We start from the raw sequence: 18,059 nt of genomic DNA on the forward strand, positions 1-18,059 counted from the left end.
ACCATGTTTTCAGTTCTTTGGAAGAAAACATCGCCCTTTGCCATCCTTACTTTTCTTTGACTTCTTCAAATGCAGCTGAACTCCAGCTGGTATTTTATTGGACTTTGCAGCTGTTTCTGGTCATCAGTTCATTCCTGCAAACCTCTGAACCTGAACAACAATGATGCTGCATTGCTGGCTGATCCCAAAAGGTTGATTCTGTTCATCTGGACGTTTTCAGAAACGTTTGCTCACTGATCAGGTGACTTCTTCAGTCTCAGCTGACTGCAGCTTTACAACCTTACAAACAGCACATTTGCACAATGACTGAAACCAGCAGCACCTGATATATATGATACTAATATAATACATATACATATATAATCCATACTAATGATGAAGGAACTGAGCTCACAGTCCATTGTTCGTTCAGTGAACTACTCAGTTTATTTTGGGCCTCAGAAATGCTCACTCTGTTTGTACATCACTGTCAGCAATAGACTCATTCTGCTGTGTGGACAGGAACACATGTGACATCACTTCCTGTTTGTTTGTGACTGAAGAGGAAGAAGTTTACAATGAATCATTTAGAAGAGTTTCAAACATCAACTGATTGAATCCATGAATCTGAAAACGTGTTTGTGAGTGAAAGAGACAGACATGTACAGACTGAACTATCTGTTCAACAGTCAGAGTGTTTCTGTAACAGGAGACACTCGTTACACCCCACTCAGCACAGGGACACTGAGGAACCAGGACGGACATAAAACCCAGGATAAAGAGTTTGAGTGAATGTGGTGTTGAAGGTGTGGAGGTGGATCAGAGTGTCAGAGGAGACTCTGTAGAAGGACAGAGTGCCAGCAGGACAGTCCACATACACTGCTGCTCTGTTAGAGACAGAGGAGGAGGAGGAGGAGGAGGAGAAGGAGGAGATGGATGTTTGTCTCTTATTGTGCCAGACAGACTGAGGACCACGATCAGAGCAGCTCAGACTCCAGGACTGATCATTCCATCCAAACACACAGTCACTGTTTCCTTTCCTTCTGATGCTTCTGTAACTCACTGATATATAAACGTCTCCTCTCCACTCGACCTCCCAGTAACAGTGACCAGTCAGACCATCTCTACACAGCAGCTGATGATAAACATCAAATCTGTCTGGATGATCAGGATATGACTGAACCTCCTTCACACGTGTCACCTTCCTGTTGTTGTCAGACAGTTGGAGGTTTGTGTTCACTGTGTTTGTGTCGATTGTGAGTTGACAGGAATCTGATGGAGAGAACAAACACAATCCAGCTGCAGTTATTGATCCATCATCTGTTCATTGATTGACACTTTGATGATGACTCCTGACATGATGAAGATGGTTGAATGTGTGCTGCTTTGTTTTCATGAATCCCATTAAAAACACACTTACACTTCCTCAGACCTGGTCTCAACCATCGGACTCCAGCAGGCTCCACCCTGAAAGGAGGAGGGGGGTCAGAGCAGCACAGTCAGCATGCACACATGGACATTACATGGCTCTCATACACACACTGTTACACACTGAGCTCAAAGCTCGGCTCCACTGTTTTATTCAAAGAAATCTACATTTATTTATCAGCACATTTAAAAACAGGTTGAGCCAAAGTGCTGCACAGAGTAGAGAGAAAATAGGAAACATACACAGTAATTACTATAAAGACTCGTCAGAATTGAAAGCTACAGAGTACAAATGTGTTTCCAACCAGGTTTTAAAAATGTCGAGTGTTGGTGACGACCTGATGTGAAGGGCGACTGTTCCAGAGTTTGGCTGCAGCCATCGATAAAGCTCACCTCTGTTTTTACGTCTAGTTCTGGTCAGAAGCTACTTATCTGCAGACCTGAGGGCTCCACTTGGATTATTTTGTTAAAGAGAGATAAGATGGAGCCAATCCATTCAGAGATTTAAAGACAAACAACAAGATCTGGAAGTGGATTCTACGACGTACTGGTAACCAGTGGAAAAAGCTGGTGATGGGTCGTCTAGCACAGACCCACCGCTGGAACCAGACAATTCATGAGGGAGAGAACTGTGACAGCGCCGTTCCTTCACTTGACCTCAGTCGCTCTCGTCTGCTCCCTCGTAACACTGCTCTTTATTGAGGTTACATGAATATGCATAAGTTCATTAACATATGACGTCTTACACAGGTATGAACAAAGAGTACCAGTCTGTGCATAGTGTAGGTGTGTGTGTGTGTGTGTGTGTGTGTGTGTGTGTGTGTGTGTGTGTGTGTGTGTTCCAGATGTGACCCTGTGACCCCAAAGCTGGTGCTAAGAGTCCAGTGGTCCCCCTAACAAAGGGCTCTTATACTTAACCAGACACAGAGTAGGTGTCCTCCTACACCAGGGGTCTCAAACTCGCGGCCCGCAGGACGATAGTTTTTGGCCCCCACCTTAATATGAAAATTTAATGTTAGTTTGATAATGTATGACACTTTACAGTGTTGTGTGCGGAGCTGAACTAACCCACCAATCAGGGTGGGATATGGATCTCAGGGGACACCAGCCGGGCTTGATGCAAGCAGGGAAACATTTCTCAATGAGTGAAAGTTACAGCAGCGTTGCCCTGGAGTGTTTCTCTCTTTTCTGTGCCTGGCTGGCTTCCTCCTTTCTATTGGGCAAACGCGGACATTCGCCCCAGCGCGCTGCGTTCACAACACTTCAAAAAAAGTTGTTTTTTTTAAGTTGCTGCCCAGCGGGACATTATACGTATATAGATTTATACACACGTCAGTGGGAGTTTTAGTTATTTTTTCACAGAGAGAGATCTCATACTAACTCTCAAAGTGATGCGTAGGCGGCGGGATAAAAGAAAAGTAATGAACTCAACGCAGCCCAATTTAGTCTGCAGTCACATAGCGACACCTGTTCATCGGCAATAACAGTCCCCGGTAACCCGGACTAATTATAGGGTCGCACTGTAATTTGTGGGTCGATGTTTTTTATTTGCATCACTCCGTTTGCATTGCAGCATACATGAACATTACATATATTTCAATATAATGTAAAAGCAGTCAAAACAACTAACATCAGAAACAGGTGATGTTATTTGTTATATGTCACGGTGTCATTTCCGCTTCTTTCTCCCGTAACAACAGCCCGGCGCCGTGAGCAGTCGCCTTTTTTGCGCTCGCCATCCCTGTACTTTGTACCATCTGCAAATGCCACGGTGTTCGTGTCGTCATGAAAGACATGAACATCGAGTGTAGAAACAAAGGAGACTGCTACCAGCTTTTTATCTGCCGATCGCCGTGCTACGGTTGCAAGAAAAAGAAGCAGAAATGACGTTCTCTACGCGCTGAGACGTTCCCCGTCCGTCGGCTAAACGCTTGATTGAAACTTCAATGTGACAGTGACACCAAGTAGAATTATAAATGTTACACAGCCCCAAACATGTCTTTTTCAAAGCCTGCGGTGAAGAGAAAGGTTGGTGATGAGCACCAACAATTTCAGGAAAAGTGGGAAATGCAATATTTCTTTGTTGAGCACAGGGGCACCCCGACCTGTCTTATTTGCACAGAGAAAGTTGCGCTGCACAAGGAATACAATTTGAAACGTCATTACACAACTAGACATGCTGAGGTGGATGCAAAATACCAGGGAGATCAGAGAGCGAACCGGGTTGCCAGTCTTAAAACATATCTACTGAGGCAGCAAGATTTCTTCAAGAAAGCAACCAAAGAGAATAATGCAGCAGTCGGAGCCACGTGGTTAGTGAGATGATTGCTAAAGCAGGGAAGCCATTCACAGAAGGTGAGTTTGTCTAAAAGTGCATGTTGCAGGCTGCAAATATAGTCTGTCCGGGAAAGAAAGGTCAGTTTAGCAACATCAGCCTTTCTGCCAACACCGCAGCAGATCGCATTTCTGACCTGTCAAGTGACATTTATGACCAACTGTGTGAGAAAGCCAAATGTTTCAGTGTATACTCAGTCGCTCTTGATGAGACCACAGACATCACCGACACTGCCCAGCTCCCAATGTATGTCCGTGGTGTTGATGACAGTTTTGAAGTGATGGAGGAGCTGCTCACAGTAATTCCAATGCATGGCCAGACCACCGCTCAGCAGATATTTACAAGCTGTGTGATGCCATTGAGAATGTTGGTTTGCCATGGAATAGGTTTGTTGGAATAACAACAGATGGAGCGCCATCAATGACAGGGAGGAAAAATGGACTGGTGGCACTTGTTCAAAAAAAACTGGAAGAGGAAGGCGTGGAGGAGGCCATTGCTCTGCACTGCATTATCCATCAGCAGGTCCTTTGCAGCAAATGCCTGAAGTTTGACAATGTGATGTCTATTGTTGTGAAATGCATCAACCAAATCAGATCCAGGGGCTTAAAGCACCGAAGGTTCTGTGCTTTTTTAGAGGAAATGGAGTCAGAATATGGGGATGTGCTCGACTTCACTGAGGTACGTTGGCTCAGCAGGGGAAATGTATTAAAGAGACTTTTTGAGTTGAGAGCAGAAGTGAAGCCTTCATGGAGAAGGATGGAGTTAGTGTTCCTGTGCTAACTGATCCCAAATGGCTCATGGACTTAGCTTTTCTTGTTGATATAACACATGAGCTTAATGTACTGAACAAGACGTTACAAGGCCAGGGACAACTTGTCAGTGCTGCCTATGACAACGTGAGAGCATTCTCCACAAAACTTGCGCTCTGGAAAGCTCAGCTCTCTCAGACAAACCTTTGCCATTTCCCAGCATGCAAGGCACTCGTGGATGCAGGCACACCATTCAGTGCTGACAAGTATGTTGATGTCATTTTGAGGCTACAGGAGGAATTTGATCACAGATTTGCTGACTTCAAGACACACAGAGCCACCTTTCAAATGTTTGCGGACCCCTTCTCCTTTGATGTGCAAGATGCCCCTTCTGTGCTTCAAATGGAGCTCATTGAGCTGCAGTGCAACTCTGAACTCAAAGCAAAGTTCAGGGAGGTGAGTGGAAAAGCAGACAAGCTTGGACAATTTTTGAGAGAATTGAGCCCTAGTTTCCCTCGGCTTTCCCGAATGTTCAAGCGGACCATGTGCCTTTTTGGTAGCACATACTTGTGCGAAAAGCTCTTCTCCACTTTGAACTTCAATAAGTCCAAGTACAGGTCCAGACTTACCGATGATCATCTTCAAGACATACTGAGGAATGCAACTGCTTCCTCCCTCAGGCTAAATCTGGCTCGGCTATGCGAGAGGAAACGCTGCCAGGTCTCTAGCAGCAAGGAGTAGGCAAGAGAAGCCATGTTCAGAAGAACAGTTCATTTTCTACAGTGTTCCATTCATGTTCAGAAGAAGGTTATAGAACTGTTAATACAGACATTTCAATCTAAATACAGCAGAAATAGAAGACTGAAAAAACACATAAGTTCACTGACTAAAGAAAAGTAATGAACTCAATGCAGCCCAATTAAGTCTGCAGTCACATAGCAACAGTTCAGTGTAAAAATGCTACATTGCATTATTGCATCCTCTCACCACAGGAGGTGCTGTTGGCACCACTGATTGCTGATCAGCTGTTCTCTGATGATCTGATTGATACTGTGAATAACGGGACTCACTGAACTCTGTGACACAGTGAAGATTACAGAGTTTAACTTCAACATCTGACTGACGTCACACAGACAGAAGGATGAACCAGTGAGGCACAGAACACAGTTACTGGAGATACTGGATCAGCTCCATGTGAACCTCTGATGGAGAAGCTGCTGAGCCAGAGAAACATCAGGACATGACAGGCAGCTGCACTTATCTAACAACATGTAGCAGAGCTGATCTATGTTAGAGGATCTATCACAGCAGCTGAAGCCAAAGTCCAACACTGGATAGCAGCTGAGCCTGTGCTGAGTGTAGTGTTACAGGAAAAGGGCAGAAACACTGACACTGGTAGCTCACAGTGATGCTGACTGGGGCACAGAGCTGAATGATGCAGCATCAGGACACTGTTTCAGTCTGACTGACAGAGAAACCTGTAGCTGTATCTACATGTGAGGCAGAGGCTACACAAGCAGCTTTCTATGTTTCACAGTGACTGAGATCTTCAGTGGGGGTGGACATGCTCCTGTACAGACCTCTGAGGAGAACCAAGGTGCAGTCAAAGAGTCCAGTCTGTCCTCACAGCCATTATTGGCCAATTCTAATTTTAGGTGAATAGCCATTAGCAGCTAATGCTAATACCATATTTTCTAATTTGACGTGAATTAGCATCCTCCGCTAATGCTAACTCTTTTCCCTTGCATTATAACAATGTGAGCAGCTAATGCTAAGAAGGCTGCTGTTATTAGCTAATGCTAATTTGATTCGAGTTTAGCATTATCGGGTAATGCTAACACTTTTCCCTTCCCTCTTAACAATGTTTGCAGCTAGTGCTAGGTAGGCTGATGCTAGCAGCTAATGCTAATTTGATGTGAATTAGCATTATATTAATGAGGAGTTAATACTAAGTAGACTGCCATTAGTGGCTAATGCTAATTTTAGGTGAATAGGAATTGGCAGCTAATGCTAATACCATATTTTCTGGCTTTATAACAATTTGACCAGCTAATACTTAGTAGGTTGCCGTTATTAGCTAATACTAATTTTAGGTGAATTATCATTATCCCCTTATGCTAACAATGTTTTTTCTTACTTTTTAACAATACGAGTAGCTAATGTGAACACTTTTTTATTCAATTTTAACTTTTCCCCTGCGATGTGAGGAGTTAATGCTAAATAGGACGCCATTAGTGGCTAATTCTAATCTTAGATGAAAAAGCAATAAAAGCTAATGCTAATACCATATTTTCTTGCTTTAAATCAATATCAGTAGCTAATGCTAGGTACGTAGCCATCATTAGCTAATGCTAATTTAGGTGAATTAGTATTATCCACTAATGCTAACAATGTTTTTGCCAACTCTTTTCCCTTGCATTATGACAATATAAGCAGCTAATGCTAAGAAGGCTGCCATTATTAGGTAATGCTAATTATTATGTGTTTTAGCATTATCCGCTGCTGCCAGCAATGTTTTATCTTACCTTTTAACAATATCAGCAGATAATGCTAATATTACTTTCATTTCAGTTAAGCCTATTTAGCATTAATTAACTTCATTTAGCATTAAGAAGTTTATGCTTAATAGGCTACCATTAGTAGCTAATGCTAATTTTAGATAAATAGAAATTGTCAGCTAATGCTAATACCATATTTTCTTGCCTTATAACAATGTGACCAGCTAATGCTAAGCAGGTGCCGTTATTAGCTAATACTAATTTGAGGTAAATTAGCATTATCCGCTTATACTAACAATGTTTTTTCTTGCTTTTTAACAATACGCCATTAGTGGCTAATTTTAGATGAAGGAGGATTAACAGCTAATGCTCATACCGTTTGCTTTGTAAGAATGATAGCAGCTAATGATTCGAAGTCTACCGTTATTAACTAATGCTAATTTGATGTGAATTAGCATTATCCGATAATGGTAACTCTTTTCCCCTGCATTATAACATTGTCAGGAGTTAATGCTAAGTAGGCTACCATTAGGGGCTTACTCTAATTAGGGGTGAATAATTATTAGCAGCTAATGCTAATACCGTTTTCTCTTTCCTTATAACAACTTGAGCAGCTAATGCTAATTTGATGTGAATTAACATTATATTAGTGAGCAGTTAATGCTAAGTAGGCTGCCATTAGCAGCTAAAGATAATTTGAGGTGAATAAGCACTAGTAGCTAATGCTAATACCCTTTTCTTTTGTGTTATAATGATGTGACGTTAATGCTAAACAGGCTGCCATAAGTGACTCTTTTCCCTTGCATTATAACAATGTGAAGGGTTTATGCTAAGTAGGCTCTCATTAGCAGCTAAAGCTAATTTGAGGTGAATAACCATTAGTGGCTAACGCTAATACCCTTTTCTCTTGTGTTATAATGATGTGAAACGTTAATATTGTTCTCAAACAACAGAATGAGAATGAAATATTGATTCTAACAGGGCCCATAAACAGCTTTAGCTTAGCAGCATTAGCTTATCAGAGTTTCCATCATGGTCACACAAATCCTTAGCAGAGCAAAGTGGCCTACTTAGGAATAGCTGCTCAAGTTGTAGAAATCAAAGGGAAAACAGTATTAGCATTAGCTGCTAAATGTGCACTTGAGAACAAATCTATTGTGAATTCAGCTGTGAATGTTGAGTTTCCAGTAAGCTTCCATTTCCAAATGTTACTGCTCCTGTCTGGCTCTTTTTCACACACACAGACTGAAATGATTCACAGCCTTGCTTCATCCTTCTGTCAGTGTCACTGACTGTCACTGTGACTGTGGACATACAGCATGGGAAACATACACATTGCTGACACTTTATTAGGTACACAGTGACCACTATCTCAGGTACACCTGTGACCTAATAAAGTGTATCTAAAGTTACAAAATGTTGTCTCTGTCCAAATATTTATGGACCAAACTGTAGGTCTACTTTTAATGAAACTCTCAACATGACTTATCACTTATCATTAATGTTCCTGCAAACAGACTCCTTGGAGACCCCTACATAAATATCCATGTACTATCCAGCTAGACTAGTGTGTCTGTCCCTGAAAATATTCCTGCATGTGTGATTGTTCATGTCTCATCTGCAGGAAACAAACAGGAAGTGAGTGAAGGACACAGGAAATGTTTCCAGCTCTTCCTCCTCTATCAGACATTATCTCCATACCTGAGAGTGTTCAGTCTCCAGCCTGGATCCTTCAGTCCAGCCGACAGGAGCTTCCTTCCTGAGACACCAGGATGATTGTAGCTCAGGTCCAGCTCTCTCAGATGGGAGGGGTTGGAGCTCAGAGCTGAGGCCAGAGAAGTACAGCCTTCCTCTGTGATCAGACAGCCTGACAGACTGCAGACACACAAAACAACAATCTGTCAACAATCGTTTTCTCTTTGTCACAGTAACATCCATCCATTTACATCCATTCAATGTAACTTTACTTATAAGTGACAATACCCAACAGACAACAGTCATCTGAAGCTGTTTAACAGTGTAAGGTAACAGCCTCGAATATTAGAGAGAAAGCCCCAAACATCAGACAATCCACTGTGAGCAGCACTTGGTGATGGTGGGAAGAAGAACTCCCTTTGACACAAAGATCCTCCCAGTGAAAACAGGCTCCAGGAGGAGCATCTACCATGACTGGTTGCAGGGTGAGGGGAAAGAGAAGAGATGAGCTCAGAGAGACAAGAACAAAACACAAACTAAGGAGACAGAAGACAAAAGTTAAGGACATGCAGTAGTGACATATAAAAGCATCAGGAGTGAAGAGAGGGGAGAAGAAAGCAGAGCATCATGGGAAGTCCACCAACAGCCTGAGCCTATAGCAGCATAACTAAGGGATGGTTCAGGGTCACCTGATCCAGCTCGAACTATAAGCTTTATCAAAAAGGAAAGTTTGAAGCTGATCTTCAAAGTAGAGAGGGTGTCTGTCTCCTGAACTCAAACTGGGAGCTGCTTCCACACCCAGTCCAACATAGCCAGGCTTTCTTTGCTGCTTTGATAAAACCTCAAATCCCAGTCAGAGATGATGAGCATCATCACAGTGATGATGATTTCTCTGTAACCCAGGCTTTCTGCTTCAGGATCTGTGCACGCTCACAGAACAGGAGACCTTTAAACATCATTTCACTAAATGGATGGACTGAGCTCAGCCTACAGATGAACTGGAGCCAGAGATCATAAAGAACATCAAACAGTCAAATTCAACACTTTTATTGGAAATATGACAATAATGCTGCAGACAATCATGAACCTGCTGAATTCATGAACGTCAAGAATGCAGCGAGTGGTAAAATAAAGATTTGACCTCAGTGTGCTCAGTGTTACTGTCTATTCCTAACATATTCCTAACATGATAGCTGCACTTTAGAGCTCTAAAACTGGAACTGACACATATTTAAACTCTACATGTTACTCAGTACATTCAGTTCTGACACTCGCCCACAGTCCAACAAAGGAAACATGGAGATCACATCAGTTTGTCACCAAAGTCTAATTATTAGGGCAACTTAACCTGTTATTATCACGTTAACTCGTTAATTGATTAACGTCAGCAATTATTTTAATCACAGTTTTTAAAATCATGATTATTGTGAAAGTGCACACTGGCTCTGAATATAAAAGCCATGGGTCACAGGAGGGATGTTGATCAGTGCTGGCTTGAAATGGGCGTCATTATGCATCTCGGCCAATGAGAGCATTGAGGGTGGGCCTAATACTACTGCAGCGCTCACATGACCCAGGACAGAAAGAAAGGGGCGGGGACAGAAACATGGAGACAGGTACAGATCTTTGACATGTTAATTTTAAACTGTTCCAGGAGGCAGTGTTGATACAACTAAAGTTATCTGGAAGCAAAGTTGAGTTTTTTATCGTCGGAGTACTTCAAGTCTGAAGTATCACTTAAATGCATTACACGCTGTTGATGGCAGCAAACAACCCACTCAAACAGCGGTGGGAGGCTTGGGCAGACTACGTTGGATCAGCTGGTGGGAGGAGTCTAGATAAACCAAAGAAAGACAAGCTAACAAACGCCACAGTGAAGTGAGTAGCTACAAACTTCAGGCCGATTAGTGTTGTTGAAGAAGCCGGTCTGAGGAACGTTCTTAGGATCAACAAATGACGGCATGTATGAGCCTCCCTCAAGACGCACCATCACAAGAAGAACACATGAGCTGTAGAAAAAGGAGAGACTACGAAAGCCACAGTGTTACAACATGAACCAGCTGTTGGTCTCTCTGGAGACTACTGGGCGTGGCTGGGTAACCATGGTTACCTGGGAGTTACAGAAACGTGCAGAACATGTGATTCATGTTGCACAGCAGTGGGACATTTGAAATAAAGTCAGCACACTCAGTACAGATAGTGCATCAAATATGATGCTGCTGCCAGACGTCTGCCTTTGAACACGTCCCTGCATCGCGCACAACACCAAGGTTGCCATGGCAATCACAGCTAACAGGGACAAAGTGCACAGCTGGAAGCCTGCAGGTATATTTAACATGATGTATTTCTCAGTGTCCTGTCTGTGTGTGAGAGACAAACAGCCTCTGTATGTGTGTGTAAATACAGCATGAATATGTAGAGGACATGTTTGTGGATATAAGTAAATGAATGCTCTGCGTCATTTGAATCTTTGATTCTTGTTTCTGTTGCAGGTCTGTCACTGAACTTCTGGGAGGAGAAACGTTGGTTTCATGCTCTGTGATTCTGTGTTTTGTCATCTCTCTCAGGTGATGGAGAGCTCAGATGATGACCCCGCCTACGTGGTCAAATTCAAGTCTACATTCAGAACCAACCTGGAGACACGCAAGCAAAATGCCAACATTGTATATGTGAAAACTGCTGCTGCACTGGAGCCAGATTCAAAGAGCTCAAGTGTTTACCCAGATCTTACTGAAGGAACAGAGGGTTGTTGGAGGGAAACCTGTGGAAGCAACAACATCCGAGCCACCAGAGAAAAAGTTGGCCCTATTGGTGCTTCATCAGAGTGTGATTGTGAACAGGAGGAAGACTCAGCTGAGAACAGTGTGGTGGATACAGAGCAGAGCCCACCATCAGTACAGAGGCCTGTCCATTAGAGTGCTGCTCCAAACATGCAGCACATGTACTTGGCCACAGCTGCAACATCTGTACCTGTGAAAGCTTGTTCTCTGTTGTTGCTCATATTGTACAGAAGAAGAGAGTTTCTTTATCATCAGAAAATGTCAATGAGCTTGTGAGTCTTAGCAGCTGGCTCGGTGCAGAGGAGGAAGAACATGTCAAGTCAGAGGAAGATAAATGCAGTTCATGTTGTCAACTCAACCTGGACTATTGAAAGAGTTTTTCTTTGTCTTGTTTCTGAGTGAGATTCTCCAAAGGAAATCCAGCACAAACACACACTTCACACACTCAAAGTCCTGCACAGTAAATGAGCTGATGAGCATTTGTGCTGCTCCCTGATAACAGAACAATAGTTCTGCTGGTTCCTGTTCTGAAAACACACATTTATAAATGTTCACTTGCTGTTGATCAAAGGTATGTTGGTGGCTCTGGACGCTGAGGGGAACTTTGTAAAAAACTAGATCAAATGTTAACGTCCTGGCAGAGGCAAAGAACTTTGATATGATATTAGATTAGATTCATGTTTCAGCTCAGACTGATAGAAATATTTGAACTGCTGCTGTGTTAAAGGGAACACTGCTGTTAGAAAGCACCTGATCTGTTTCTGCACACTGAATGTTGCACTTTTCATACTGCAGTACTATTAAAATAACTACACAATGCACTACTTTTGAACTCATGATTGAATGTTGCTGTAACAAAGCCATTAATGTGATTCAAAGTGTTCATGTTTCCCAGCACAACAAATGATTGCACAAGTGTGACTGATCCACTTTCTAATGTGTGTGTAGCCCACACTGTGTGTCACTGTGTCACAGGTGAGTCTGTTTATCCAGGTTCTATGAGGAGAACAGGATATAGTGACTGAGTCCAGCAGCTTAAAGTCTGACTCCTCCATTTAAATAACTCACACCAACAACTGAATACCTTTGCCTTTGTGTAGCTGACACTTCATTTTAATGTCCTTCTATTCTGGTTCATCTGGTTTCAGTTTCTATAAGCACACAGGTTTCATCAGTGACTCTATGACCTCAGTAATCTTTGCTGGGCCTTAATGCTCTGAACAAAGCTGCACATCACAAGACTAAATAGAAATCAGTCTTTCATTTCTCACTGCTGTTTGACTTCAGCTCTCAATGTCCCACCATAACCCATGGAAAGAATTACTGTCCATCCAGGCTCCTGAACATGAAGCTGATGAAGGTGGAGTATTGTGAGGGCTGATGGAGATGATGATGAGGAATCCAGGAGCAGTGGGTGGATGGCAGCATCAGCATGAAGGATCAGTGTGAGAACACATCATCATCCACAAAGAAAACCAGTCTGAGTGTCTGACGCTCTTGTTAGAAAGACGCAGTCCCAGCAGTTAGCTTGCTAGTTAGCTGAGAGCTAACTCACTTGTACATTGAATACCAAACTGTGTAAACCAGGGGTGTCAAACATATGGCCCGTGGGCCAAATCCAGGCCTTGAGACCACAAAGCTGAGTGCAAAATTTATATAGCAGATATACAGGAGACGCTGAGAGTAGAACTGATAAAATTAGAAGCTGGCTAAAGTGAAACCCATTTTTATTTCCACCCATTTTCCATTGTGGAGGACAAAAGGTTTCAAACTCGTCCAGGTCTTAAACCTCACGTGTGTTCTTCCTAATAGCAGTAAATGGATAAAAATAAGGCTTTTATGAAAACACTGAAAAAAACTTGCTGCCTTTAAAAAGACTAAATGTACAGTTCAGTAGTGAATACTACATAAAATAAACTATTTAAAGTGTGTCTGAATGGCAGAGATGCAGAAATATGTGCATATAGCACAGAGCCACGGCTCAGTGTCTGAATGAGTCTCACAGACCTGAATGTGCTGTTGAAGCCATTTATAATTATAACGTAATTCTTTACTCGTTTGATCTGCTCCTTACCACAAGCGACCAGACGTAGAAGGTTTTGGACTTTTAACTATATTTTCTTAAGTTTTACAACTTTTCTTACTGTTAAAAACCTCGTTATGGCCATTCATGCTATACAAAGTAATTAGACATGTGTGGTATCTACAGAAATGTCAGAATCTCAGCTAAAAGTTCACAAAACCATCTCAACAACCACCAAACAGCTGAAACAGCAGGAGAACAGATTACACAAAAAAGATGTAAACACAAATCCCCCGATCATCTGTTTTTTAAACATGAAGTGTAGTTTTGGACGTTTATTTACTGCTGGTTCAGTGAATTTTGGTTGGACAGTGATGAAACCTGAAGTCTCAGAATCTGTGAGAAGTCTGCTTTCAGCACGCAACAGCATTGTTGTGTTGCGTGCTGTGGATTCCCCTCTGCAAACTCATCACTGTTTTACCATCATGTTTCTACTTAGACAATAACAAAGGAAGCAGTTCCCAGGAACTACTTCCTGTCTTGTTAACATAAGAGTATGCTGCCCGTCAAAACACCTCCACTTCTCCTCTTATTAGTGGACTGCCTTATTATTAATCTGCTAATTCTGTCAGTTGATGAAAGAGAAATGCTTGATCTCACCTGAGAGTTTCCAGTGTACAGTGTGGACTCTTCAATTCAATTCAATTAAATTTTATTTATATAGCGCCAAATCACAACAAAAGTCGCCTCAAGGCGCTTCATAGATACAGAGAAAAGCCCAACAATCATATGACCCCCTATGAGCAGCACTTTGGCAACAGCGGGAAGGAAAAACTCCCTTTTAACAGGAAGAAACCTCCGGCAGAACCAGGCTCAGGGAGGGGCGGGGCCATCTGCTGTAATTGGTTGGGGTGAGAGAAGGAAGACAGGATAAAGACATGCTGTGGAAGAGAGACAGAGGTTAATAACAGATATGATTCAATGCAGAGAGGTCTGTTAACACATAGAGAGCGAGAAAGGTGACTGGAAAGGAAAAACTCAATGCATCATGGGAATCCCCCGGCAGCCTACGTCTATTGCAGCATAACTAAGGGAGGATTTAGGGTCACCTGGTCCAGCCCTAACTATATGCTTTAGCAAAAAGGAAAGTTTTAAGCCTAATCTTAAAAGTAGAGATAGTGTCTGTCTCCTGAATCCAAACTGGAAGCTGGTTCCACAGAAGAGGGGCCAGAAAACTGAAGGCTCTGCCTCCCATTCTACTTTTAAATACTCTAGGAACAACAAGTAGGCCTGCAGAGCGAGAGCGAAGTGCTCTAATAGGGTGATATGGTACTACAAGGTCATTAAGATAAGATGGGGCCTGATTATTTAAGACCTTGTATGTGAGGAGCAGGATTTTGAATTCAATTCTGGATTTAACAGGAAGCCAATGAAGGGAAGCCAAAACAGGAGAAATATGCTCTCTCTTTCTAGTCCCTGTCAGTACTCTTGCTGCAGCATTTTGGATTAACTGAAGGCTTTTCAGTGAGTTTTTTGGACATCCTGATAATAATGAATTGCAGTAGTCCAGCCTGGAAGTAATAAATGCATGAACTAGTTTTTCAGCGTCACTCTGAGACAGGATATTTCTAATTTTAGAGATGTTGCACAAATGGAAGAACGCAGTCTTACATATTTGTTTAATATGTGTGTTGAAGGACATATCCTGGTCAAAAATGACTCCAAGGTTCCTCACAGTGTTACTGGAGGCCAAGGTAATGCCATCCAGAGTAAGAATCTGGTTAGATACCATATTTCTAAGCTTTTCAGCGCCGAGTACAATGATCTCAGTTTTATCTGAGTTAAGGAGCAGAAAGTTAGTGGCCATCCAAGTCTTTATGTCTTTAAGACATTCCTGCAGTTTAACTAATTGGTGTGTGTTATCTGGCTTCATGGCCAGATAGAGCTGGGTGTCATCTGCATAGCAGTGAAAATGTATGCTATGTCTTCTAATGATGCTGCCTAGGGGAAGCATGTATAATGTAAACAGAATTGGTCCTAGCACTGAACCCTGTGGAACTCCATAATTAACCTCAGTGTGTGAAGAGGACTCTCCATTTACATGCACAAACTGGAGTCTATTAGATAGATATGATACAAACCACTGCAGTGCAATACCTGTAATACCTACAGCATGTTCTAATCGCTCTAATAGGATATTATGGTCGACAGTATCGAATGCTGCACTGAGGTCTAGCAGGACAAGCACAGAGATGAGTCCACTGTCAGAGGCCATAAGAAGATCATTTGTAACCTTCACTAAAGCTGTTTCTGTGCTGTGATGAGCTCTGAAACCTGACTGAAACTCTTCAAATAAACCATTCCTCTGCAGATGATCTGTTAGCTGTTTGACAACTACTCTTTCAAGGATTTTTGATATGAAAGGAAGGTTGGAGATTGGCCTATAATTAGCTAAGACTGCTGGGTCTAGAGATGGCTTTTTGAGTAAAGGTTTAACTGCAGCCTTCAGACAGAAGCTTCACGCCTGAATCCTTCAGGTTACTGTTACTCAGGTCCAGCTGTCTCAGATTAGAGGTCTGAGAGCTGAGACCTGAGGACAGAGCTTCACAGCTTCTCTCTGACAGGTCACAGTGACTCAGTCTGAAAAATAACAGATAAACAATTACAAAAATAAAACATTTATGTTGAAGCGTAACGAGATACTATTATATTTAGCAATACTTAATCTTGTTTTGTCAGGAAACTGAGCGCTGATGCAGAGCAACATGTGGAGAGAATCAGAGGAGAAGAAGTGTAGCGAGAACAGCAGTAAAGCAACACTGAATTGTTCAGTGTGCTTTTGATATCAACAAAATGTGTCAAATTTCTTTATTTTGTATTTGTTTTAGTAGAATTGATGATTAACACTTGGATAACAACCACAGGCCAGGTCTAAATTGCACTTTGGTAACAGTTACAAACAGAAATATTTCAGAAATGTGGACAATTTGTGCTCCAATGTATTCAGTATTGAACAAACTGAGTACAGATGACCACTTAATATTTTTGATATTTTATTTGAGTAGTTCCACCTGATCTGTGTTAACTAGAATAAACATTTAAAAACTAAAGCTATGATCACATACGTACTTACAGAGCTTTGTTGGAGGCTTTGACCACTGGCAGCAGCCTCAGAAGAGCCTTTTTAAAGGCTCATGTTCTCACTTAGATCATTTATTTCTACTTACATCTCTTTCTGGGAATAATGGGGATTACTTTGAAAACAGCAACTATTTTCCCCCAAAATCAGCCCTGGATTAGTAAATCACTCCAACATCTTCTCAGGCAGAAGAAGCTGTCTTGTTATGAGGGAGAGAAAAAAAAATCGAGGCACAGAAACTTGTCAAAAGAGAGATAAAGCAGCTAAAATCAGGTCTAAAAGTAAAGCAGAGGATGACCTGAATAAAGGACACTCAAGGCTGGCTTTGAAAGGAATGAAGTCCATGGTGGGGATGCAGAGCAAGGACCACAGATGAATGTGATGCTGAATCAGCAGAAGACTTGGACTCATTTGATTCCAGCTTTGATATCATTGATTTCAATGAAGAGCTTTGTGATTGTAGCAAAGGGCTGGTAGCTCTGAGAGTGACACTGTTTCACCTCTCATCCAAGAAGCTTCTTTATTTCTAGGGTCAAATGGTGGAGAGTCCCAGATTAGCCTGTGTACAAACAGACTTCAGCCATATGAGAGTGAGTGTGAGTGAATGAGAGCACACACAGGACACTCTGATCGCTGAATGTGTGTGACTCAGTAAAAAAGAGGATTGTACTGGATATACTGTGACTGACAAACAGAGTTTAAAGAGAAAGGTGTTTGGATTAAAATGGATTATGCTAAAGTGAACGTGCTAATGAAATCTGAACTGACTGAAATGTGAAGTGAAGATTATTCAGATGTAAAAGAGAGAGGGGGTGATAATAAGGTGGGGCTGAAGATCAGTGAAGGGCATGTAAACTCCTGATTGGCTGAGTAGATATCAGATCGACAGTTTCACAGTTTTACCTGTGGATTATAACTTTAAGAAGATGTGACATTCATCAAGCAATCCTGCTCTCCGGATTATTTCCATGAACACTGAGCTGGAACACATCTACAGTGCTGAAAGTGCCCGTCTCACCACCAACCTCTCTGTGTACATTCACTTTTTAACCCTTTGTGAGACAATAAAGATGTAAATCTGACTATTATTCTATGTTAGTGCGAACACCTCTAATAGGTTGGTTTAGTCTTTCCAAGTTATATCTTCCCTTGGAGTCTGCGGTCCAGGCTCCTAAAATCATCCTAGTTTAACAAGCACTACAATCTAGAGGAGAGCTGCACTAACAGGTGTGACTGATAAGATCTGACCTGCAAGGATACTCATGTTTATGTATATCAGGACAAGCAGGGAAGACCTGGACATCAACTCTGTCAGGCTGCCTGAGTCCGCTCACCCACATCAGCTCAGAACTCTGCATTATCTACTGAGTCAGAATCAGAGGATCAGGAATCAGAAGTTCTACAAAGAGTAGAACCAGACTTCCTGTATAGAG

At 42.1% G+C, this 18,059-nt stretch overlaps 1 protein-coding gene across 1 annotated transcript in view; it reads right to left on the minus strand.

The window, feature by feature from the left end:
• Positions 1-433: 433 nt before the first annotated feature.
• The window catches only part of LOC148101080 (protein NLRC3-like), a 34,758-nt gene continuing 17,132 nt past the window's right edge, over positions 434-18,059 (minus strand). The window contains exons 5-7 of the mRNA XM_087845784.1: positions 8,691-8,864; positions 1,400-1,446; positions 434-1,251 (exon numbers count right to left, since the gene is read on the minus strand). Coding sequence (XP_087701910.1) covers positions 710-1,251; positions 1,400-1,446; positions 8,691-8,864 — 763 coding nt within the window. The 3' untranslated portion in view covers positions 434-709. The remainder of the gene's footprint in view (positions 1,252-1,399; positions 1,447-8,690; positions 8,865-18,059) is intronic.

The sequence above is a fragment of the Neolamprologus brichardi genome, chromosome 9, assembly GCF_056152115.1.
Source record: "Neolamprologus brichardi isolate AB-2024 chromosome 9, ASM5615211v1, whole genome shotgun sequence".
In the NCBI taxonomy this organism is placed as follows: domain Eukaryota; kingdom Metazoa; phylum Chordata; class Actinopteri; order Cichliformes; family Cichlidae; genus Neolamprologus; species Neolamprologus brichardi.